The sequence below is a fragment of the Pseudoliparis swirei genome, chromosome 9 (assembly GCF_029220125.1).
Source record: "Pseudoliparis swirei isolate HS2019 ecotype Mariana Trench chromosome 9, NWPU_hadal_v1, whole genome shotgun sequence".
In the NCBI taxonomy this organism is placed as follows: domain Eukaryota; kingdom Metazoa; phylum Chordata; class Actinopteri; order Perciformes; family Liparidae; genus Pseudoliparis; species Pseudoliparis swirei.
The window spans coordinates 11,904,151-11,928,748 of record NC_079396.1 but is presented as its reverse complement, the minus strand read 5'-3'; the positions used below and the strand labels follow the sequence as shown (position 1 = coordinate 11,928,748).

Here is a 24,598-nt window from a genome sequence, read left to right as displayed (position 1 = left end):
TCCTCTCTTCACAGAAAGCTTCCAGTTCCTCTCACGAGAGCAGGATGCTTGAGTCTCATATGGTTAGCCACGCCCACATGCGTGCACATTATGACTCCCAACCCATGTCCATCGCAGCGGTGCCTCCGTACATCGGCCCCGACACCCCCGCCCTGCGCACCCTCAGCGAGTACGCCCGGCCCCACGTCATGTCCCCCTCCAATCGGAACCACCCTTTCTTCATGTCCCTCAACCCTTCAGACCCGCTGCTGGCCTATCACATGCCCAGCTTTTACAACGCCGACCCAGCCATGCGGGAGCGTGAGCTTCGGGAACGGGAGATGCGCGAGAGGGAGATTCGCGAGAGGGAGCTGAGGGAAAGGATGAAACCTGGTTTTGAGGTTAAGCCTCCGGAGATGGACTCACTTCACCCCTCCACAAACCCCATGGAGCACTTTGCCCGGCACGGGGCCATGACGTTGTCCCCCATGGCCGGCCCTCACCCTTTCGCCTCCTTCCATCCGGGCCTGAACCCATTAGAGCGCGAGCGGCTGGCCCTTGCTGCTGGGCCCCAGCTGCGGCCAGAAATGAGCTACCCAGAGAGGTTGGCTGCAGAGAGACTCCATGCGGAGAGGATGGCCACCGTGGCCAACGATCCCATCGCCCGCCTCCAGATGTTCAACGTCACGCCACACCACCACCAGCACTCGCATATTCACTCCCACCTCCACCTCCACCAGCAAGATCCTCTTCACCAAGGTAAAGACACGCCCTGGATACGTACATGCGCATGTCAGTGTAGCACAACAGATGTAACGACTATATACATATATTTTAGCAACTGATAACACATTTTTAGGGCTGCGCTCCAAAATATTAGGAATTTATGGAAAACGACATTATTTGGTTGTGTTGTCCAAATTATATTTGGTAAATCGAGTTTGCAAATGGGCAGTAAGTATTAATGAGATTTAAGTTTAATTTTCTGAATGTTTATTTTGTGCTTTACATAAAAAGGGGATATCTGTATTATCAGCACAAAAACAACAGCAATATCTTTATATAAAACATTGGTAAATATATTTTAAAAATAGGAAAGGCCAAAGAATAGTTTCTTTGAAGAATCTTTATAAATCTAAAAGTAGATGGTATGCAGGAATTCGGGGCCATCTGATTGGTTATGTGCGACTTAAATAACGTACAAATAGAAACTTTGAAGTGGAAGTTTTAAGTATATAATCTTTTATTTTAATTTTATTTGTATTATGTTTTTGTATCCAGTGCTGTAATTGTAATCAAGTTGTCCATACATACAATGATAAATATGACGTATGATACTTCTCTCATCAAAGGGAACAGAAGGGACTCTGATGTTATGATCAATCTTCTAGATTAACATATTTACCATATGATCTGAAACTCCACCTCATATTTTATTATCTCTGTTGTAATGCATTGACATGTCGGATTGGATCAGAGCATATTATGTCCCCAGTAAGTGTCTGATGGAGCCAGCAGATGCTTTACTGTGGATAAATATAGTCTGGAGTAACATGATATTAATCTGTGTATCTCTGTTGCCCGTGATGCACCCTGAACCTCAGAAACTGACTCTCCGTAGGGGGGGAATGTCTTGTGTGTCCCCCAGGCTCAGGGGCCCATCCCCTGGCGATCGAGGCCATGGCAGGAGGACCTCACCTGGCTCGGTTTCCTTACCCGCACGGCGGCATCCCCAACGCTCTCCTGGGCCAGCATCCACACGAACACGAGATGCTGCGCCACCCGGTCTTCGGTAGGCTCTCTGCCAACAGCGTCTCTCATTAACGGCAACACGGCGTCCACTCCATCAATCCCAGCTCTGCCAGATTGCCTGATCGAATCATTTGCTCGCGCCTCCTCCAGGTACGCCATACCCGCGGGAACTACAAGGCCTGCCACCGCAAATGTCTGCAGCCCACCAGCTTCAGGCCATGCATGCCCAGTCTGCGGAGCTCCAGAGGCTGGCCATGGAGCAGCAGTGGCTCCACGGACACCATCACATGCACGGGGGACCGCTGCCCGGCCAGGAGGACTACTACAGGTCAGGAAGACGACACAAGTGAGACGAAATAACGTTGAGATCAAATGATTGGCCAGATATTAATAAGTTGTTTGTGTTTCAGCCGGCTGAAGAAGGAGAGCGACAAGCAGCTGTAACGAGCCCCGGGAGGCGGCGACTGACGGGTGCAGGACACAGGAAGTTGTTACAGAGTTGTTCATTCAGTTTTGAAAGAATGGAGAATGCCAAGTGGATCGTCTGAGAATTCTTCTGATGTTAGTTGTTTTTTTTCCCGTCACAGACTTTTTTTGATTATTGTTTTTTTTCAAGACATTCACTTTCTTTGGTTTATAGCCAGTCGTGACAAAGTCCTCAAGACTCCTGCATGACAAGCTTCCCTGACCATTTTTTGTAGGTCCTAGAACAAGACACTATGCTTATCAACAAAAAAAGATCAGACCGGTCAGGCCGTTTATGGAAAAATAACAAGTGCTATCTTAAACTCGACATTTATTTTAATACATTGTTGGAGGTTTTTCATAATTTTGGGAATAGCTTCAGCATGGCGTTTTTGAGTCTGTAAATAGTATATATAAACATATAATTATTATTATAATTATTATTATTACTAGGTGTGGACTCCAAACAAAGTCGTTTCAATCGCCGATATAATTGTTTTGAAGCATTATCCCTTGTTTCAGAGGGGAGCACCATGGCATTATAGGAGCAGTTTCTGAGAGAGTCGTGGTTCAGTTGTAACGTTCCTGACGTCACTGTGTTAGAGTTAGTCCCACATAAAGACGATATGTCAACCATAAACCTGGCACACACACACACATCCATCATCACACAGCAGGTTGTCAGAATGTGTAAACTCAACGCGTAGAGTTAGAGATCTGAAACACTTGAAGAGGCGACGCAGTAGTCGCCGAGGTTTCTGTGGCGTTCACTGAAGCCGCGGATTCAAAATAAAACACATTTGGACTGAGGGAGTCGATTGGTTGTATCCTTTCACTTAAAATCTATATTTAAGTCGCCGCATTGGAGTGACGCTTCATTACTTTTTTGTTTTTACAGAGAAGGATTTTAACTCTGATTTTAATGTGGATGCCAGAAACCGATTTGGCTCAACTGAAGAAATTTGATATTTCAAGTGAGAAAAAAAACCTGATTCTAAACAATAACCCGGACCTGAATTTGAACGTAGTTCACGAGGAGGCGGACAGGACTTCAGGATTGTTTTCAGCGTGTGAATGGTGGCGACTCGGTGCTAGTTGTGTCGTCCCCTTCTCTTCACCCGGTGCAGTCGCCACATGTTTGTTGCAGGACTCGCGTCCGACTGAGTCGTCCTCCTGCTAGGCTGTAATAATGTTCACTGTGACACTAGAGGGGGGGGGCTGCCGACGCGTGACGACCAGCAGAGGAGGGGCCATGATGTGTGAGCGTCTGTGTGTCGTCCTCACAATGTTTTTGTATGCGTTGGTTCTTTGGGGACACACACACACACACTCCTGGGCCTCAGGAGCCGTGTGTGTGTGTGTGTGTGTGTGTGCCGCTGTCTGTTACAAGTTGTGTTGACCTGTCATGCCAGTGCACAGGAGTCCATGTTTTTGTTTGTTTTGTTCTCGCCATGATGAGTTCTACTTTTGATCCATGCACTAAGACTGTTTGACCGTCATGGACATTTAGACAACTGTGGCTTTTTTTACATTTTCTTTGAACCATATGAAGAAACTGTACTTGCATTTAAAAGTGACCATATCTTCCATTGGAGCACTATAATTTACATAATTTACACTTGCAAACAACATCAAACTCATCCCCCCTTTTTAAATATCCCCAAAAAAGTCTTCGACAAGAAACCGTCATTTTGTCTCGCCATCTTCCACCTCCTGTCTCTCTTCTGACGACGTACTCCTCATCATCATCACCGTTGCCTCGTTTTCCTGACGACCCTTGCCTTTTACTCTTTTCGTGTCTCCAAACCTTTGATGTTAAGTGTTGTCAATGGTTTAGCTTCTTGTTTCAAAGCGGCAATAGCAGAATGTAAATTCTGACTGCTAAGATTTATATATATACTGGTATCTTGAAGCTTATTGTATATACGAGTAGTCGCCATGGGATTACACAATGTAAACAAAAAGTAGAAATAATAAGAAAAATTGTGAGTCCTGTGTTCTCTCCATTTGAGTATTTTGTAATTTTTTTGAAAAATTTGTGGAATTAAAATAAACGACTAAGTTACACCACAAGAAACGACTTGATTTGTGTATGCCTTCTGATGCAACATGTTTATTTGTCAATAAATGTGTGTGTATGCTGAGGTAGAGCAGACCGCTACATCCCATCAGCCGTGAGGCAATAATCGTGTTTCAGGGGTAAACCGTTTCAATGACTCCCTCGCTGAACGGCAAAGAAACTAAACACCCTCAGTTTGTAGTTTTCATGTTTAAAATCTGTTCTGATAATACTCAACTCTACATCTGCTCTTTAGTAATAATGGAGACGGTTGCAATGTGTTACAGAATAGATGAAGCATTCTTGTTTCTTTTATTTCAGCTTTCTATTATCTCCGTTTCACAAACACGGGGCTGTAGGAGATCGCCCCGGCGGCAGGTAGTCAATCTCCGAGCTGAATATTGCTTCGCTTCGGTATAATAACATCAAAGCCCGGCTAAGCCAGAAGGAACACTTACTCAGGCTGAGACGCCTCGCTATCAGCGGGGCGGGCTGGCGGCTCCTCCTCCTGCGTGTGCGCGGAGCGATAGACCGGCAATCTGTGATGGTGTGCCGCAGTGATGGCTGTCATTTTGAGAGGGAGCTATTATTCTACTGCTGCTCTCTGAAATGATGCCCTGTCCTCTGGAAAATCAAGGTTCCTCGGATGCTCCATCCCGGGGCTGTCGTGACGGCCGCCTTGCGAGGAGGTGCTGCCTGTTGTCGCCGGCTCGCTTCACCTCCCCATAAGACACGACAAGACGTCGGAGACGAGCAGTGCCGGCTGGTTGAATAATTCATCTCCCCTCCTCCTCGGCGATGGAGCGACTGACTTGTGTCAACTGCAATCCCTTTCATGAAACAGTGTGTCCCCCTCAGGCAGGCACACGGGATACACACTCTATAGAAATGAGCTCTCTCTCTCCGTCTGAATAGCAATACGTCGTGTGCTGTTCTCCCTGTTATTGTATCGGCTGCAGCAGGTCTCGGACATATAGCCTCATCTTCTCCTCCATCCTCCTGTCTTTTCTCTCGCTCTGCTGCAGAGTGATGCTCAGTGGCAGAGGAGGCGACGTGCCATTAGTGCATTCGGTCGGAAGGTAGCAGTTCATTTAAAGATGAGCGATGTTGACAGGGAGAGCAGATCTTCTGTTGGTGGTGTCGTCCTCCATTGTCTGAATTTAATATACAGGAGACATGAAACCATATTTATTTTCGAAGTGTATTTTTCTCCAAGCATTATTCATGAGTTTGATGCAGAATGGACATTGGTTCTATGTTTTCTCTTCATATTTGGACAAAACAAGCCTCAGGTGAAGTAAAAACTTAATAAACTGAACACAGCTGTAGGAATTTGATGCATGCAATATAGGTAATTAAATACATCTGAAATGCAAATGAGCCCATCTCAAATATGCATAGATGCATTTTATTCAAAACCAGGTTTGTCCCTGCAGCTCAAACATCTGAATATGTATGTTAATGAAGCGGCCTTCATTTTCCAAGGAAAGGTGAAAGCAAGTGTTTTTGTATAAAGCTCAGGAATGATGTCTCCACCTGGGAGGAGGAACTCTGGAAGTCGATAACACGGTAGAGACCTTTTCCTGTGAAGTCGGGTTTAAGGTCCGACAAAGTGAAAACAAACCCGCTGCTTCATGAAGAACAGAGACATCATCCAGATGTCCACAACAATGACCCCGCAGTTCATCAAGTGTCCCTGACCCCCGCCTCCTCTTCCCTCCTCTGTAATCATCTCGTGTGGTGTCACGGCGCTATTAGAGTGGACCCAAAAGCACGACTCAGACAGGAGTAACAAAGAATACTGTCTTTGGTTGGAAACAGGCTGGGTCAAAACCGGGAGATCAGTCGAAGAAGCAAACAAGTCCAATAAGGGGCGGGGCAGAGAATCAGAGGTCAGGGCAGGCAGGCAGGGTCAGAACAGGGAGGTCAGGAATATATTCTAATAACACTGGAGAACTTGGCACGAAAACACAAGACAATCTGGCAGAGGACAAGTGGAAGTGAGGGAGCTAAATAGTGAGGGACTAATGAGGGGATGGGCTGCAGGTGAGAAGGGCGTGAGGACCAGGTGAAGGGAATGAGGGACTAACGAGGGAGTGATCAGAGGCAGGTGAGGGGAGTTGGATTGACGAGATGGTGTGACAGGATGAAAACAACTATTACAAAAAGGAAGGCGTGGAGCTAAACTGTTACATGTGTGTGTGTGTGTGTGTGTGTCTTAAGATTGTAACGGTGTTAAATGGAAAGCGGAGTGTAAGTCGGCCGACGGAACTCCTTTGGCAAATGTTAAGTAATACATTATAAAACTAGAATGGGCACACAATATATACAAACATGCTTTTATAATATACTGTTCCTTCATGTCATTCTGTTCATAAGGCATTCCTCTCACTGTGCTTACATTACCCATAATGCAACTTGAACACCAACAGCTGACTCGTTAGATTCAGATAAGTTGAGTTGGTTTATGGAGCGATGAGGTCTGAGCTCCCGTATCTCTAACTCCACAAACACATTCTTTCCTTATCAGACTTGTAGTTTTCACCCCAACCGACCGACTCAAGTGACATCACTTGAGGCATTTATACGTCTCGCTTTCTTCACACATGTAGCTGCAGTTCCCGAAACACACTTTTAATTATCCTCTAGATAAAAGATCTGACTATACTGCTGATAGTGGAGGGTCTAGGTAGAGCGACGGTTCGTCTCGGTTGGATACCAATACAAATATTTTTGAAATAGAAGAAGGGGAGGACAGTTCAGCTCTGCATGCCGCGGTGTAATGTTTCATGTCAAAGAGTCGGCGGCCATTTTGATCCAGCTTAATGTTCAAACCTGGCAAGTGTGCTGTAACCCAATGTGTGTGTGTAGGTGTGTGTGTGTGTGTGTGTGTGAGAAGCCTTTCTGCTTGCCTTGCTGTGTGAGGCCTGAGCTGCAGCTCCCAGGCGTCTAATGATATCCTGCTCTCACATTCCTGTCAGAACCAATGTGGATTCCCTCATGTCTGCACCAGCAGATCAACCCAGTGCGGCTGCTGGCCCGAGCATTCCTCACCCACTCCCAACTCTCACACACGCACACGCACACACACACACACACACACACACACACACACACACACACACACGCCCTCAGGAGGCCTTGGTTTTGCCGACACCTACCGCAAGCCTCACACACACCGCCTCTTCGCTCTCCCTCTGTTGTCCTCAGTTCTATTTCAAGGGAACCGCCTGCAGCCGGCGAGCGTCGGAGGAACTCTTTGTTCAATACAGCGTGCCAGGTCCGGTTGCTCGCTGGCAAAGGAAAGACAATGCAAGGCTCACGCGCTAGACTTCCAGGCTCCTCTTTAATGTGTTGTCATAAAACACGCAGCTGGCCGAGGCTGCAGGTTCACTGGGACTCTGGGCCGGGCGTCCCCTCGTGGGCCGTCACGTTGCAGTTCACCGTTCACCCAATTGAGGTTTAAAAAAAAAAAAATACAAAGATGTCCTCTCCTGTCATCTCAAAATATTGGGCCAGGAGAGTTATGGGTTGCTCTGGCGGTCACTCTGCAGATGAAAATAAGACGTCAAACTGTCGTCTTATTTATTTCTTCTCTGCTTAGAGGGGAAATAAATGTAGGATGTTTACCCCAAACCCCTTTAATCTCTTTATAACTCCAAAACATAATTTTTTTTTTTTACTTTTGTATTTACAAACATATTATGTTAATCCTTAAACCAGAAAGTATATCATAAATCCCAAACCCAGTTGCACAGACACTGCCTAACAAACCGCTCCTGATGGCCACGTCTGGCATTAAGAACGTCTTTCCTACATAGTAACAACAGTAGCCTGGATCTCCTGCGCTCTGGTTATTAGTTTCTCCAGCAGCTTTGCATCAAGTAAATTTAACGTTCTACATTTCTTTCTGCATTTCTTTTAGATATTACCAACAGCAGAGACATCTTAATGTAACAAAACAACTCACACTCAACATGGTGAGAAATTAAATGTATAAAATAGAGATAATTATCCTGTAGAAATATTTCTCATCCTAACAATAGACAACATTAAAACTGTCCACTTTTATAACTACATGAGTAATCAGAGTAATCAAAAAATAATCCTGTTTTACCGTAGAGGTATTTTTTATGGAAATAAGGATTTATTTTTCTAAAACTGGTTAAAATCTAATTTTGTAAAACAGGGAGCTTCCAGTATTTTCCGATTTGCGTCACAAACGATGTTTTATTGACTTAATTTAACTACTTACCATCAGAGCAAAACAGACCAGAGAGTTGAAGTCAGTTGAATCTGATATAAATCTGATTTATGAGCCACTTTGTATCATCAGTGCTCTAACAGATCATATGCATTATGTTTGAGTGTTTGCGTTCGCTGTTGACGAATGCTATTGTCCTAAAATGAGGAAATGGAGAATTTACTTCCACAAAAGATGAAAGTAAATTGTGGATGGTGCTCTGGGAATATCTCAGAAAAATACCAACAAAATGCTAATTAAACCCTTTAAAAGACATGTTGACGTCTATCTGTGAAAACTGTTAAATTTGAAGATTTTCTTGTATAAACTGCAAAAACAGTAACCTACACATGTCAGTTAGTTTATACTCTATAATAACTGTTATGTAGCTCATGTCTGTCCATGTAGCAACAGCACCTGTGTTTTCTGTATCTCTATTGTGAGTGTGATGAGCTCAGCAGGGTGGTGACCTGTCTGCACTCAGATGTAAACATGACAAGATTAACATGTTCTGGTTTTCTCCTTAGATAACAGATTTAGTCAAGAAATGTGCTTATTGAATCATATTTACATGTGAACGACTGCACTCACTTCCTTTCTACATACAGACACTCCGTATTCTCTCTAGGGTTCCATTTAAATTCAGTTTATTTTGTATAGCCCAATATCACAAATTTGGCTCAGAGGGCTTTACAGTCTGTCCACAAAGACATCCGTGTCCCAGGGATTGTAACGACTACTTCCATCATTGATTAAACATGTAGTCTGAATATTAGAGAATATCAAAAGGTTGATTACAAGAGACCAAGGTGTTTTTAGTATTTTATAACCAACAAAATATTAAGAGTGATATAAAGAGCAGAGCAACAAACCCTCACAATTGAGAAACTGGAACCATCAAATGTTTACAATCTTTTCTTAATAAATTACTTTGATAAACCATTGATTTTAAATTCATTCATATTTTACCTATTGGTTAATCAACAAATAAAGTTCCCTTTTTAGCACAAATCTGGGTACATAATCCATTCCACTTTAGTCAACTGGATTATTTTCTCAATTAGTGCGGTTCGACACTTATTTTTTACAGTCAAATAATATTTTAAGAATATTACTTTTAACATTTAACACAATGTATTATTATATGAACCAGTTTCAGTTCACTGTAATGATACTTTTACCAATTACAGTTTGTAACTTCATTTCAGTGATGAGTCACCAGATCTGAACCATTAACTGACCGACCTAACGAGCCCCAGCTCCGCCGCTCCACAGCCTCCCATCAGGAAGATAACCGGCCGACCCTGGCCTGTCACACGCGGCTTTATAAAGCCCGTCTCGGGGTAGCAACAGCACCAACGCCAAATCAATCACACACAGCAAATGGCTCATACTCCTCAGCAATTTCCTCAGCGATCGTGTGTGCCAGGACTGATAGCACGCCGTCAGCCGCCTGCGACCTCGGAGTAGCCCAGAGTGTCTTTCTCTGCAGCGTGGCAGCGGGTTGGCCTCGCCCCCCGCTGTGCTGAGGACTAGAACAGCAACGGGAAAGGAAAAGGGGCTCAGAGGGTGAACAAGTGGCTCACAGGGGCCGTGCTGTGTCTTGGGGGCCAGAGGAGAAAGCAGCACTCCGACCTTGTGTTTGTTGGAATGGCCGTGTCCCTGTGATAGATGGCGTTGTCAGCGCCTACACCTGCTGCGCCATGGGCCTGTCCGCTTGCCCTGACCCAGATGGATTGGCCTTTGTTTTTTCCCTCACCTCCGCTGTGTAATTAATCTCCAGTGCGAGTCTCTGGGAGAGACCGCTCTGCGACTGCGGGCTGCAGACCGATGAACTCACTCTGGTGGTCAGAGGCAGCTTCCAAGGCCCCGAGGACACGCCCCGCCAAGGCGAGGCACGCTGCTCCCTTTGCCTTGGTTATCAAAAGGAGGTGACGAGTCCTATACGATGTATTTGTCCCTGCTCCAGAATACAACTTATTTGGGGTGAAAATAGCATCTCTTTGAAGATTCAGCATTAATGGACCCTCTCAAGCACCATCAAATGTTACTGTGAGGCCTGATTCTCTGCTTCACCCACACCACGTGTGTTCTGCTCCATTTCACAACATATTAAGATTGGGGGCAAAAATGGCTAAATGTTAATGAACATATTTAATTGCATTATCCAAACCGCTTATCCTATCTTAACGCTGGTTCCTTATACACACAGGTAGCGAGAGACGCGGTTCCAATCCATATACAATATTAATTCGATCACACAATGTATAAAATGCAAGATAATAATAAAAAGGGCCGTTACTGAAAATAAAGGTGTAGGCCGGGGACTGACCAGTGGCGGGTATAGCGTTTGTGGACGCTCAACAGTGCCACGGCAGTTGTTAAAACAATCCTAGGCAAAACAGCAGTGGCCCATATGGAGTGGCAGCGTTCCGCCGACCCGGCCAACAGTCTCCTAAAATAAAAGGACGAAAGCCCGTCAAAACATAGTAAGACCTCCCAAGCTACGGGACCCAGCACCCGGAAGTCACCAACCGATCAGTCGGGCATTCCAAGCATTCCACTTGGAGGGTGGGAGGAGGCAAGCTGCCGGCTATATAAAAATCGGAACGAGTTAAGGACACGGCACAATGAGACCATAACAGCCGGAGTGGAACTGAACTCACCAGCGCGCACCAGAGATGAACCTCCGTACAGGAGGAGGGGAGCCCAACGCGTCCGCAAACGTGGCGGAAGCCGTGCTTGATGTCAAGGGGGAACCAAACGCTTCCCCGTCACTTTTACCGGGCCCCGCGCACCATGATTGGCTCCCCCGAATTAGGTGTGCTGACGCCCAGAGAGTGAGGCTACCCTCTGCCACAACAGCATAACATCCTCTTTCAGTATGGGCTGCTAATCAGAGGCGGTGGTGCTGAGGTTATGGACCAACTGAAGCCCCCTTGAGATGGGGTGTGAAGCCAATCCAGACAAATCACTGAGCCTCGAAATGAGCTAAATGGAGACAAAAATAAAAGAGCTGTACGCTGTATTTTTCCGAAGGAAGGACCGTCTTTATAAAGCTTTAATACTGTGCAGAGGGACAGGTCCATTAAATGAGGTGATGTGAAGCCTGGAAATGAATAGTGTGGTGATATCCTGCCGCACAGCAAATAGAAGCACTGGGAGCCATTGAGCTTCAGAGCCGGAGGCGCGGGACTGCAGAGCGAACCGAGTGTCGGTCCACTAAACGATGCGGAATGGATTCTGGATAATCACCACGCTGCTCGTAAAATCCCCTTCAAATGCACTTTTCTTCAGTCCAGACGATAAGAAACATACCGTCCAGATAATCACCTCAACATGTCATCTAAACACGTGATATAAATGACTTCATAACAATCACATTTAAATTGTATTTGATGAATAGACTGTTGCAAACAGCAGATGCGTGAAGCGGGACGCACACCGCTGATCCTGCTGGTCTACGTCCATGGTGGGCATGTCTCTGCTGCGGGCCCCGGGGTTCTGGAGGAGCAGTGCATGGTTCAGTCGAGCCCTCCTTCCTCCCCGTAAGCCCTCTACTCCGGTGGCTGGCTGCAGATTTAATGGGTTTAGCAGCTGTTGAGGAAAAGCAGTGATGGCTTGTGGCACATGCTCTGGTTAGAACAAAGAGCAGCGAGCACGCCACCGAGCTGCAGCGGCCTGAGCCCAACGCAGCGCTGCCGTTAAACTATTTTACAGCTTGTGTTTGTTCAGTTTATTTGATTGACTTCCTTTTGAAGCCCTGTTCCGGCTGTTGTGTGCTATTACTAGTGTTTTTCATCATTTTCCACCAATTTAAAAAAACCATTTCCAAGAATACTGCTCTTTAGGTGTCTTTTTATGTTTTGCAAGGTAACGTTTACTTTGTTTTTACTGCGTGAGGTTTTACAGTAAGTGTGTAAGCTATTAATTCCTGAAATGAGAGCAGAGGATGGTGGATTTCAAATGTAAAGGCACTTGACAAGACTGCCCTCTTCAGGGGGAGCTGCACCGCTCCAACACGGCTGCTTTCCATGTGCTCCATGTGGACAGCTAGTGGTGCAGACTAGAGAGTCCTCTAGTGGAAATAGCGTAAATAGACTCAAATGACTGTGGAAAGGTTGATCTATCTGTATGCAAACATGCAAACAGACACAGCTTTGCCCTGGCGGACATATGCATCACATGAATAACAATGTAAAGGTTGACTCTGACTTTTATGTTTTTAAAAGGAAGAGAAATCCAGATATAAATGAACTCAAGCATTTGATTTGATTTGGCAACGTGCTCTACTGCTGCCTGTAAATATGATCAGACTATTAGCTGGAAACTAATTAACACTGGAAAATATGTGATCCTCAACGCGTCACCTTGGAGATTATTACTCGGTATTTAACATGGCTTTCAGGATATCCTTTAAATACAGCAATCTGACAGATTGCACTTTTTCTACACTTACATCTGGCCCTCACAGTCTGGTGACGCCTACAATTACCAGCTGCTGTGCACACACACACATGCTGATGTAAGTTGTTCTGCAGTTTGCACAGTTGCTCTGAGCATATATGAGCTTCAACAGGCAGAATGTGTAAATAGTGATAATGTTGTGTTTGTGCAATGTGTGTGCGTGTGTGTGTGTGTGTTTTGCTCAGTTTCCTAACTGTTGGCAAACACACTGTGGTGCCATGTTCTCCCTCTCGCTGCTGACAGAACCAGCTCCGTGGCTGTGTGGGAGTGCGCGGCAGGTTTGCTCGCTGTCTGCAACAGTAGGCCTACACACTCCTTAAATCAAGGAAGCTGCTCTTTGTCGGTGCGTCTTTGTAGGGTATGAATAAAAGTAAATTATACAAACTGTCTCTTGCATTGCTGCTTGCCATCATTCAAGGACAAATGTCCTCGCAGAGATGTTCAAACAAATCAAATGCCTTTCAGGGAACGCAAATAAAACGGTAACACTTGACATTGTGAGGGAGAGATATGAGAGGGCGGCCTGTGAGGGGGAATGAAGAGAAGATGAGAACAAGGGCGAGGCCACCGGGTGAACAAAGGCGTATCATGTGCAATCTCCACTCGTGTTGTCAGTCTCATCATGGCCGACCTTGTCTCGTGACTGCCTGTTCCGGCTCGGCTGAGCCGACCCGTCACACTGGGTCGGCCTGTGGGCCCGTCGGCCTGCAGCGAGCAGCCGGCAGCCGGCAGCACGGCCTCGGTCCACACCTCGCTTCCCTGGGAAGCAACATGACTGAAGATGAACAGGTTACATCGGGGGAAGAGCGTCTGGAAAGAAGATCATATTCATGTATTGTATTGCAGTTGCTCTGTATAGCTGTGTGTGAGTGGGTGGGTGGCAGTAAGGAGGAGGGGCAACTGCAGCAACAAAAGCTGAATAAAATGTTTTTTTAAATGGTATGTCCTTGTTTTATTGTACAACATAAAATAGCAAGTAGTGTTTGTCTACATGTTGATCCCAGGATTGAGTGCATGTTCACGTGCCGGGCTCCACAGAGGACTTTATGGCAACAAATTTATTCAGCAAAGAAGAAAATGGTTTATGTGTTAAACAAAAACGTTCTGTGCTATGTCCGTGGTTTCATTTTGACATAATGCGAGAGTTTTGTCCGTTTTGGAAACCCTTCTTGAGATTACAGTGAGGGCATTGGCGAGTACGTGGTTTAATTCAGGGATCTCTGGAAAAACCAAACTATGCAGCTCAAGATAGCAAGCGTTGATATAAATTAGATCTGCAGTGTTAGTCAACATGTGCCTTGTCTAAATATATTAAATATAAATCCTGGAAACACAAAGGTTTCTTGTATCATTTTCCAGTTTATTGTGATTTCACATTGTTGTCGTTGTTGTTGTTTTTGTTGTTAACCAGCAGAGGGCGCCAAAAGATTATCCCAACAATTCAAGTCTTTTTTTAAATTGATTTAACTGACACGGAGAGACACAACAAAGCATAATAGAAAGTTGTTTCCGTTGACTCTTTCTCATGGTGGACTATTAAAACAAAATACATGATTTTAGAATGGCACCTGTTATACAGCCCTGTGGGGAAAGGTGTCAATCTTTCAGACACTTTCTTATTTCTCGAGTGTAAAATCTTGTAAATCTTGTAAAGTCTTGTTCATGCCATTGTGTTGACTTCCCGTACGTGTGATTGTAATGTTTGCATTCTGAGGAAATCAGTTTTTGGTTTGAGGAAATTATTGGTACAATTTAAAAAGAGGTATGCACTGAGTAATACAGCAATACAAATACGTAAGTACGCATGCAAACAACACACAATGGAGAACAGAAGGTAATGTATAACCTCTGCTCTGATACTTGTGCTTTTCTATTGCATCTGAAATGTTTTCCAATAGATGGTCCAGAAAATAAATGTAAACATTCAGTAACTATATATATTTGTTACCATTGTACAATGTGTAAAAATCAACCCACCCAACAATAGTCTCTCAACCTTATGTGGAGTAGCCCATACTAAATAACTGCATTTGCAGGTCGACAGGTTAATTGAGGCTAAAGTGCCATTTGTGCCACTTTAAATATTCTTAAAGTTGAAAAAATATGCAAAATAGAATGAGCCAGTATTTATGGTTCTACACAATACCTTTTATATTTCATTTAATACATTTTATATTTGTATGATACAGCATCATCCTACTACTTTTACATATAGTATAAATGATTTGTACGAGTATTATTTTGGTATGATTTGGTAAAGGTAGTTGAGCCAACAGGTGGAGATGTTCATGTGTCAAACGTCTAAGTGAAGCAATAAAAAGCTTTTTATGGACCAACGGTGGGGAGCCGACTAATAAACCATGAGTCAGGCTAACAGCTGACAACCAACACGGAGAAGATTATTCATGTAAAGTTCACCTAAAAACGTTTGTAGGCTGTCGACAAAGTTAAGACTTTACCGAGCTAACCGAAGTTTACTTTAGTTCAGTTTACTTTAGTTCAGTTTACATTAGGTTAGTTTACGTTAGGTCAGTTTACTTTAGTTCAGTTTACATTAGATTAGTTTACATTAGCTTAGTTTACGTTAGGTTAACCAACTTTAGGTTAGTTTATGTGAGTTCAGTTTACGTTAGTTCAGTTTACTTTAGTTCCGTTTACATTAGGTTAGTTTACATTAGCTTAGTTTACGTTAGGTTAACCAACTTTAGGTTAGTTTATGTTAGTTCAGTTTACGTTAGTTCAGTTTATGTTAGTTCAGTTTACATTAGGTTAGTTTATATTAGGTTAGTTTACATTACCTTAGTTTACGTTAGGTTAACCAACTTTAGGTTAGTTTATATTAGTTCAGTTTATGTTAGTTCAGTTCACGTTAGTTCAGTTTACTTTAGTTCAGTTTACATGAGGTTAGTTTACATTAGGTTAGTTTACATTACCTTAGTTTACGTTAGGTTAACCAACTTTAGGTTAGTTTATGTTAGTTCAGTTTACGTTAGTTCAGTTTATGTTAGTTCAGTTTACTTTAGTTCAGTTTACATTAGGTTAGTTTATATTAGGTTAGTTTACATTACCTTAGTTTACATTAGGTTAACCAACCTTAGGTTAGTTTATATTAGTTCAGTTTATGTTAGTTCAGTTCACGTTAGTTCAGTTTACTTTAGTTCAGTTTACATGAGGTTAGTTTACATTAGGTTAGTTTACATTACCTTAGTTTACGTTAGGTTAACCAACTTTAGATTAGTTTATGTTAGTTCAGTTTACTTTAGTTCAGTTTACATTAGGTTAGTTTACATTAGGTTAGTTTACATTAGCTTAGTTTATGTTAGGTTAACCAACTTTAGGTTAGTGTAACCCCATGGAAGGTTTGTTGTTTTGTGTTGATTGCCTGTTTTGTATTTTCCTTATTGGTTTTGATGTATGCCTTTTTATATTGTTGTGTATGAATAATTCATAGAGGTTCTAATCCATTTCCTCTCTAATAGATAAATAAGACTTTTATTCTGAAAAGTTAAAAGGAATCACACATTTGCTTTACGTTTAAATGCGAACTTGACAGTACGGCCACGTAAATGCCATTTACACATGTAATAAAAGTAATTTCACCAGCAGTAAGTTCCATACCACTTCATAAACGGGGATCCGTTACAGCCAATATTTCTGCTTTATACTTGTTGTAGAAATCCCACAAAACATCGGAACATCTAACACCCTCGTAGCCTATTGGGTTAATAACATGAATATATATTTAAACATAACATCACCCGTAGGCTCAAACAGCTCGGTGACTTTCACCTCTACGTCTGGGTCCGTGCAGCTGTTGTTCTTTTGTTTTATGGTTCATTCAAAATACCGTTTGAGATCAAAAACGTAAAAACGGCCTCGTGTGAATATCTGCCGCTTGCAGCGCTATAGAGCAGCTGTTAGATTCACCAACGACACGAGTCAGTGACGACGGCGGAGCGTCTCACGCTGATGGTGTCGGGCGGATGTCGGGAGACAATTTTTTTTGACGACCGACAAAAACAGCCCGAGATTGCTAGTGTGAAGCTGGTTATATTGTATGTGTCTTGACCCCTGCCGAACCCCTGAGAGTGACTCACCGAACCCCAGGAGTTCGATGAGTCTGGGGTTCGAACCCCTGGGGTTCTTAAGGGGTTCGATCGAACCCAGGTTAAGAACCACTGTTCTATAACAGATGTAGGAAACATGGTTATGATAAATACAAAACTTCTAGTTTACAAACGGAGACCTTGACCAGTGCTACTTTATGTTAAGTATGTCGAATATTTCACAGGTGTCAAACTGAAGGCTGTTTCATTGTCTGTATATGTGTAGACAGATGTCTTTAACACATGCATTAGTCATTGGGTGGAATTCATAAAATATTTTTTATATCATCTTAAATATTCAGAATTGAGCTTTTTGATCATAAAAAAGTAGGACTTTTACTTTGAAAGATATATTAATTGGAACATTAAACATGTAACATGTTCATATGATTAGAGTCAGAGACATCCTGAGAAAACAAGGATCAACCATTGTTTATTATAATCAGTACAATTATAGGACTTTTACTTTGAAAAACTATTACATGTTATAGTAATCAATTCTGATTTCCCCTATGATTCGAGTCATAGATGTTTTGAGCACATACTGTATGCATAAGTCAATGCCTGGAATCTATTGAAACATATTTGTAATATTCAGAAATGAGCTTTTTGAAGGACAAATGCAGGACATTTGCTTTGAAATATCTCCTAATTTTGTTTAACAGTAAATGGGTTTGATTGTCCGTATAGGTGGAGAGTCTGAGACGTCCTGAACATATATGATTCAATCTTTGCCTGGAATTGAGAAAAGTATTTTGGAATTATTGAGAACAGTTTACACCGCCTCAAACATTCAGAAACTCCCGGTTTCTTGCAGATAATCTAGGACTTTTACTTTAGAAAATCTCAGAATTGGTATGTTAAAATTGTTTAATTTTCTGTATGTGTGTCTTCAACATATATATGCATCATCACATTTTGGAATTATTGAGAAAAGTGTCGATAGCTTGTCAAATATGCCGAAATAAGCGTTTTGAACATACATTATTTTGAAAGATCTCACAGTGAATCAGACACATGAAAAGCATTGCTTGGAATAATTGAGAAAATGATTTTTATATGTCATAAATGATTTATTTAAAAGGTACAAAATCAGTTAAATTTTTAGTAAAAGTTAAGATATTTTATTTTTGTTTGGATGTTGTAAAAAATGTCCTGAACACATATCAGATACAATTCCATTAATTATATTTCCATTAACCCCTTATATCAAAGAATAAATAAACTTCACACACAATTGAGTTGTACTTGATCTTTAAGTCACTTGTTGAAGGTCACATGTTTTATACTTAATGATGTGAATATAATTAATTTAATCTAATTTCCATATAGGCACATTTACGATTTGTCGACATCTTATTTTGAAAGCCGGATGTTGTGTCAGATGAATTTTTCTGATAACATTGCAAAACCGGAGACTATGTCACGTGGATCTTTCCCTCGCTCCCTCCTGATCGGGTCGTTTGAATGTGTTTACATGACTGTCACTCGGAGCACAACAATGTCAGTGTCTGCTGAGTTGACCGCAGTCTGTCAACTCATCCTCCGTAGTTTCTGTTCCAACAACAACATGACGTCACTGATATCAGGTGCAGCATCTCAACGCTGATTGGCTTTAACAACACAGCCACACACACATTTCCCGCCTGAGTTAAAAATAATTCTGCTTGCGAATTATTCGCATCTATGTGCGTCTGTGCATTGACTTTGTCTCCAGGAAACTTCCCAGTTCTCCCATGAGGAAATCCTCCGGACTCCGGTGTTACAGCTCAGGTTGAAGTGAGTGCTGCTTCATTTTCTTCAAAGCACAATGTTTTTCAGTATTTATGTACTGATAAGGTAATCAGAAGAAAAGTTATTTCTCTACACTTTTTGAGCTAAAGTTGCATAATTTCAGTCTTTTTTTAACTACTTATCAGTAGTTGGACTTTTTATTTCATGTTTGTGCATGAAAGCATTATTGAGTATTTGTTTTAAAGGCTGACATTACTGAATTGGTATGTATGTTGTATCACCTCGTGTCCTTAAGATGCACCTTTTGGTTTGTAATTGACTGTAAAGGGGAATTAATGAAATAGTTTTTTTTCGTGTTGGCATACTATGATATGCCCCAGACCAGTTGAGAACCACTGGTCCAGACCAGTTGAGAACCACTGGTCCAGACCAGTTGAGAACCACTGGTCCAGACCAGTTGAGAACCATTGCCCCAGACCAGATGAGAACCACTGGTCCAGACCAGATGAGAACCACTGGTCCAGACCAGTTGAGAACCATTGCCCCAGACCAGATGAGAACCACTGGTCCAGACCAGTTGAGAACCATTGCCCCAGACCAGATGAGAACCACTGCTCCAGACCAGATGAGAACCATTGCCCCAGACCAGATGAGAACCACGGGTCCAGACCAGATGTGAACCACTGGTCCAGACCAGATGAGAACCACTGGTCCAGACCAGTTGAGAACCACTGGCCCAGACCAGATGAGAACCACTGGTCCAGACCAGTTGAGAACCATTGCTCCAGACCAGATGAGAACCACTGGTCCAGACCAGATGAGAACCACTGGTCCAGACCAGTTGAGAACCATTGCTCCAGACCAGATGAGAACCACTGGCCCAGACCAGATGAGAACCACTGGTCCAGACCAGATGAGAACCATTGCCCCAGACCAGATGGGAACCACTGGTCCAAACCAGATGAGAACCACTGGTCCAGACCAGATGGGAACCACTGGTCCAGACCAGATGAGAACCACTGGTCTGGTCCAGATAACGTTTGGTTGATCTTTAAATCAGTAATGTCGGTTTCTTAATCCTAAATTAAATGGATTTATGTTATAATAACATTTTCTTACATATATTTTTACATTTATATGTACGTAGAATATTTTTACAGTTTAATAAACAATAATCAAATGCAAAGATAGTTACATAAAAATATGTTCAGGAGTAATTAGAATTATAAATTATATATATATATATGTTTATACAGTGTTACAGCCCTTTGAGGGCAACATGATGCTGCTGCAGCCCACGGTGATAATTAGTTTAACACCCATCTAATAGTTAATGCATTCTGTCAACATAAAGATGGCCATTCACTACTCTGACATTTAGATGATATGAATGTTCTGTAACTGGTCTGCTATATTTCTTAAAGTAGCATTAGTGAAGGAAATGAGTATCTATCTGGTGTCCAGGGTCCTCATACATGAGCCTAACATTACCTACGTATAACATTACAGTATTTGTGTGTATATATACCCTGCGACTATAATTGCTATTCACACATTCACATCGTACATAATGCGAACAATACTTATGATTACAATCACAACATACAACATAATTAATGATAAAGCATCATAAAATATTCCACAACAGTCAAATATTTAGGACTCAAAGAGAAAAGATGATAACATGTTTCTCTTCGAATGAAAGTCACTTGTTATCAACCCTGAGCCGTTTCATTTACATAGTTACTATTTATCACCATTGAACCAGTGTGTCTGTTTTATTTTCCATTTGTATCACCCAAATACAGTCTTCTCTTTAAGATAGCATTTATACTACATTATTATATTAATGTATACATTTCTGTCTTTCCATATACTGTATATGTTTGAGCTTTTACATTTTTTTCATTAGTTTTATTAATTTCACAGTTTTTTTATCCCACCAGGGAAGAGGATTCACACATGTCTCATTGAAATCCAAAACCTCATTCCCGACCCCATCCACCCACCGTACCCACCCCACCCAATGTAGGGTTAAAGGCTATGGAACTTACACAGTACATTCGGGTGCATTCAGGTATATTCAGGTACATTCAGGGGACGCAGATGTAGACAGTCAAATAATTGCATTAATCGATCAGGCAACGTAAAGCAATTTGGGAATGAAAAATAATAGTGAGAAGTTGCATGTAAAAAAGGGAATGAGTAATGGCTAAAGGAAAGAGAAAACATAATAGAAAACGAAAGAGAAAAAACAACAACAAAAAGGGGAGGGGGGGGGTTGCTCACTGTTGCTATGGAGCGGATCCACCTGAGTCTATGTCGAGAGGTTCTTGTAAAGAGTCGTATTGACTAGAAAAGGTCTCCATACTTTACTAAAGGTTTGGGAGAACACTGAGAGGATATTTGATTTTTTTCAAGTGTCAGAAAGATGTTTGAGCTTTTATTCACAATATAAACGGTCACATCGTTCACAATAATAAACAGTTGTATAAGTTACAACTAACAGATCATTATAAATACCGTTTCATATGCTGCCAGCTGGTCGATGAGATGGCTGCTTCCTTCCACACGGTGGCGCCCTCACCATGTGCTGTAGCTGTTCGTGTGTTGGTGCCTTCACCTTCAGGGTCGATGATGTCCAGGACATCCTCGCGCCATGACCAGAGCTCACAGGAGGTGGTGCTAGTGAGTTATCATCTGACTGGAGACCCCTGTGAACTGCGTAATTGGAAATTTCAGCTATGAATAAGAAAACGATCATAAATACTTTAAATGTTTCTGTTGATTAACTTTGAATATTCATACATTGCATTCATCATCACCTTCATGATGACCGCTGTGCCTCATGTTGTGTAGCAATAGTGTGTTTCATTGTTATTGGACACAATTCAATCAAGTGTTTAACTGTACTGAACTCTGCTTTCCAATCAGTTGCATCTCTCCCGTCCACATCCATGTAGCCTGAACACAACTTAAATGGATTCAATTAAATTCAAACTATTCTATTCAACCTTTCCGTCATCCCCTCATCTCGGTCCTGTCTACTCAATGAAAGGAGGATTTGAATTCAATCTAATCAAATGAGGAAAGTGCCGAAATTATTTCCGTGCAACAGAACGTGTTTATAACCAAATAAATGTTATATATTTGTTTCAAACTTATTGTAACAGACTTCGATCGACTTTCAGAGCTACATTTGAATGTGGCCTCCTCACGGTCATTTGGCTTTTTGCCTCGTCAGAAAATCACCACCAAAAGAGAATTATAGTCATTCACACAAAGATTGGACTGAAGGAGGAAAGCGTGGTGGCATCTGTGTGTGGTTTTGCATGTTTATGTTTCTGATGTGTGTATGGGGGTCATCATTATGGACATTCATTATCGTGAAGTTGTTGCCCTTTCACCTCTCCCACAGTTGGATTGGGAGGAAAAACCAGCTGATCTAACCTGCCTGACACCTCAACCAGGACACCCTGAAGTCTACATGGCTGTCATCAGGTACAGTAATATACAATAAGTAATATATATATATATATTTGTGTTTCTTGCCACATAAAATAAATATGAGATCAGCCAATTAATAAGACCATTACTAAGAGACTTCCCGCATTCTTGGCCCCCATTTGATATTTTACAGCATGTGCCACGGAGGGTTTTTCAAGAAACCAACTATAATCCAGTTTTATTGTCAGTTAGTGTTGCTCAATTAAAACACCTGAAGCATATGCAGCAAATTTGCAATAATCCAACCAGTTGACATTGCATTATTAGTGACTCATCTTTGATAACTTGCCTGATGCCATGCAGCTTTAAAGTGGAGAATAACACCATATTGACTTTTGGCTTCATCAAATCAGAACTCTAAAGCTAAATTTTGATCACAGACTGATAAACATGTGTTTCTATTCCAAGACAATCACTTCTTCCTCTTTTTTTACTGTATTTCTTTTCTTCCCTACAATTCTCTATTCACAATTGAATAGTACAGCTACCTTGTTGTTAATGCTGCTGCTTATATGACTCCTGGCAGTAGGTTTAATTGTATTTTCTATAAATACACAAGATCAGGCTCCTCTAACAATGAAAAGCCATGCCAGGCAGTGAGGGTGATGTCACCCCACACCTGACCAGAGGCCACAGAGGTCTGAGCGACCGCAGTTCACTTTGTGTAAGAACATTTTTGGAAAGCCTGAGCTCATCATCTGATCGTCTTTGAGGTAAACAAATCTTGAAATCACACTTCATTTTTGTTGTTGAGCGGAAGCAAGTTTTCTTTAGTGACTCTTGAAAGCCAGTGCGTCTCTGACCCGTCCGCCCTTTCAACGTCCGCAGAGCTAAACACGTTTTAGAAACTGTAATAGCTACACAAACTCATACAAATGTATACAGACATATACTCCGGTGATTAAGCCCCAGCTACTTCCTTTTTTGTCTCTGTAATGAATATTTAAATGCGGGCTATGTCGTTGCAGTGTGTTGTATACTTTGTTCTTGATGAGGCACCTTGAGCCACAGCTCACAAGAAATGTTGCCTTCAGTTACTCAATATCTCAAATATCCCCTGTGGAATCATGCAGACCCTTCTATAATGTTGATGTATAACATCTTTGTTATTACAGCCCGCTATTATCTTTCTCCTCAGGTTAACTGATAACTATTATTGTTTAGTTGTATTTCTCCAATCTGCTGCACAGGGCGAGGTGGTTTTGTGTTTTCTTTCCAAAACTAGTGTAGATGCTTTTATTTATATTTAGCATGTGTCCTCACGCCTATATGTCAGTGTTTGCATGCAGCCATGTATTGTTGTGTGTGAACAAGTGTGTACTCGTGTGTTGCGGGTGATGCTAGCTTCCTGAGGCTGATTACCACCCTCTTCCCAGCGCCTTGTTTTCGCCCGTCTCTCCGCCTGTGTGGAAGTTGTGTGGGCACCCTCTGGATTGCCTCACCGCCAAAGCATGCCGGACCCTGTTATCCAGCTATCCATCTGTGTTATTGATTTTTTTTCCCTCTTTGTAGAGTTTCATCTTTCCTCCACTTTTCTATGGAACGAGGGAGAGCGAGAGAGAAAGGAGGGGCGACCAAGGGGGCAGAGCAGAGATCTGAGAGCTGGTGGAAGAGGGGGGAAGGAGGGGGACGGAGCATTGGAGGAGCGGAGCAGCGGTGGGGCTTCTGAGGGTAGGGGTGTAAGAGGTTGGGCGGGGGACGGGGGGGGGGGGCACTCAGCCTGGACTATGGATGAGCAGAGAGAAAGAGGCGCTCTTGAAGTGTTGGTGCTTTTTTTTCCTCTCTCTTCGTTTCTCTCCATTCCCTTGGGAGCGCCCCCTTCCTCCTCCTCCTCCTCCTCCTCTCTTTCCTCCTCCATCCTGCTCCGAGGCGCCTTTGGTACACACGCTCCACTCGCCACCCCCCCTCCTCTTCCTCCTCCTCCTCTGCCTCTCGTTCCGTCCGCCTGCCTGCCGTCTCTCCTTCCCGGGGGGGCTTGGGCAGTGCTGGCGGCACAGCCGTGATTTGCAGGAGATTTGTCTAAGTGAGAAGCAATTAGTGTGCCTAAGCACTGCTAATGTATGCATGCTGGGGCGCCGCAGCCCCTCCTTCTCGGTGGTGCCAGGCCGGGCCAGACCAGACCAGGGCACCATCGGTCTCTTTTCATCTGCAGGCCGTCATCTTGCTCTCACTCTCCTTCAGATGACCCAGTCTTCACTCCGGTTCTATTCGCGCCAAAATTAGTAAACCAATTGCACTGGAGTTTGTGTTATTTACCTCGTCACTCTTTATTGAACGTATTCAAAT

General features: G+C 42.8%; 1 protein-coding gene and 1 long non-coding RNA gene across 8 annotated transcripts in view; one reads left to right on the top strand and one right to left on the bottom strand.

Moving 5' to 3' along the window:
* The window catches only part of rerea (arginine-glutamic acid dipeptide (RE) repeats a), a 94,580-nt gene extending 91,574 nt beyond the window's left edge, over positions 1-3,006 (top strand). For all 6 annotated transcript variants that reach the window (XM_056424264.1, XM_056424263.1, XM_056424265.1 and 3 more), the window contains 4 exons: positions 15-738; positions 1,601-1,771; positions 1,882-2,059; positions 2,142-3,006. In XM_056424264.1, coding sequence (XP_056280239.1) covers positions 15-738; positions 1,601-1,771; positions 1,882-2,059; positions 2,142-2,175 — 1,107 coding nt within the window. In that variant the 3' untranslated portion in view covers positions 2,176-3,006. The remainder of the gene's footprint in view (positions 1-14; positions 739-1,600; positions 1,772-1,881; positions 2,060-2,141) is intronic.
* A 6,117-nt stretch (positions 3,007-9,123) lies between these two features.
* LOC130200202 (uncharacterized) lies at positions 9,124-13,770 on the bottom strand. Of its 2 annotated transcripts, XR_008832947.1 has the most exons (3): positions 11,165-13,770; positions 11,034-11,091; positions 9,124-10,953 (listed from the first exon to the last, which is right to left on the bottom strand). It is a non-coding gene; the product is annotated as an uncharacterized LOC130200202 (long non-coding RNA). The 2 variants fall into 2 exon arrangements; XR_008832946.1 differs by lacking the exon at positions 11,165-13,770 and having other exon boundaries at positions 11,034-11,158.
* Positions 13,771-24,598: the final 10,828 nt, after the last annotated feature.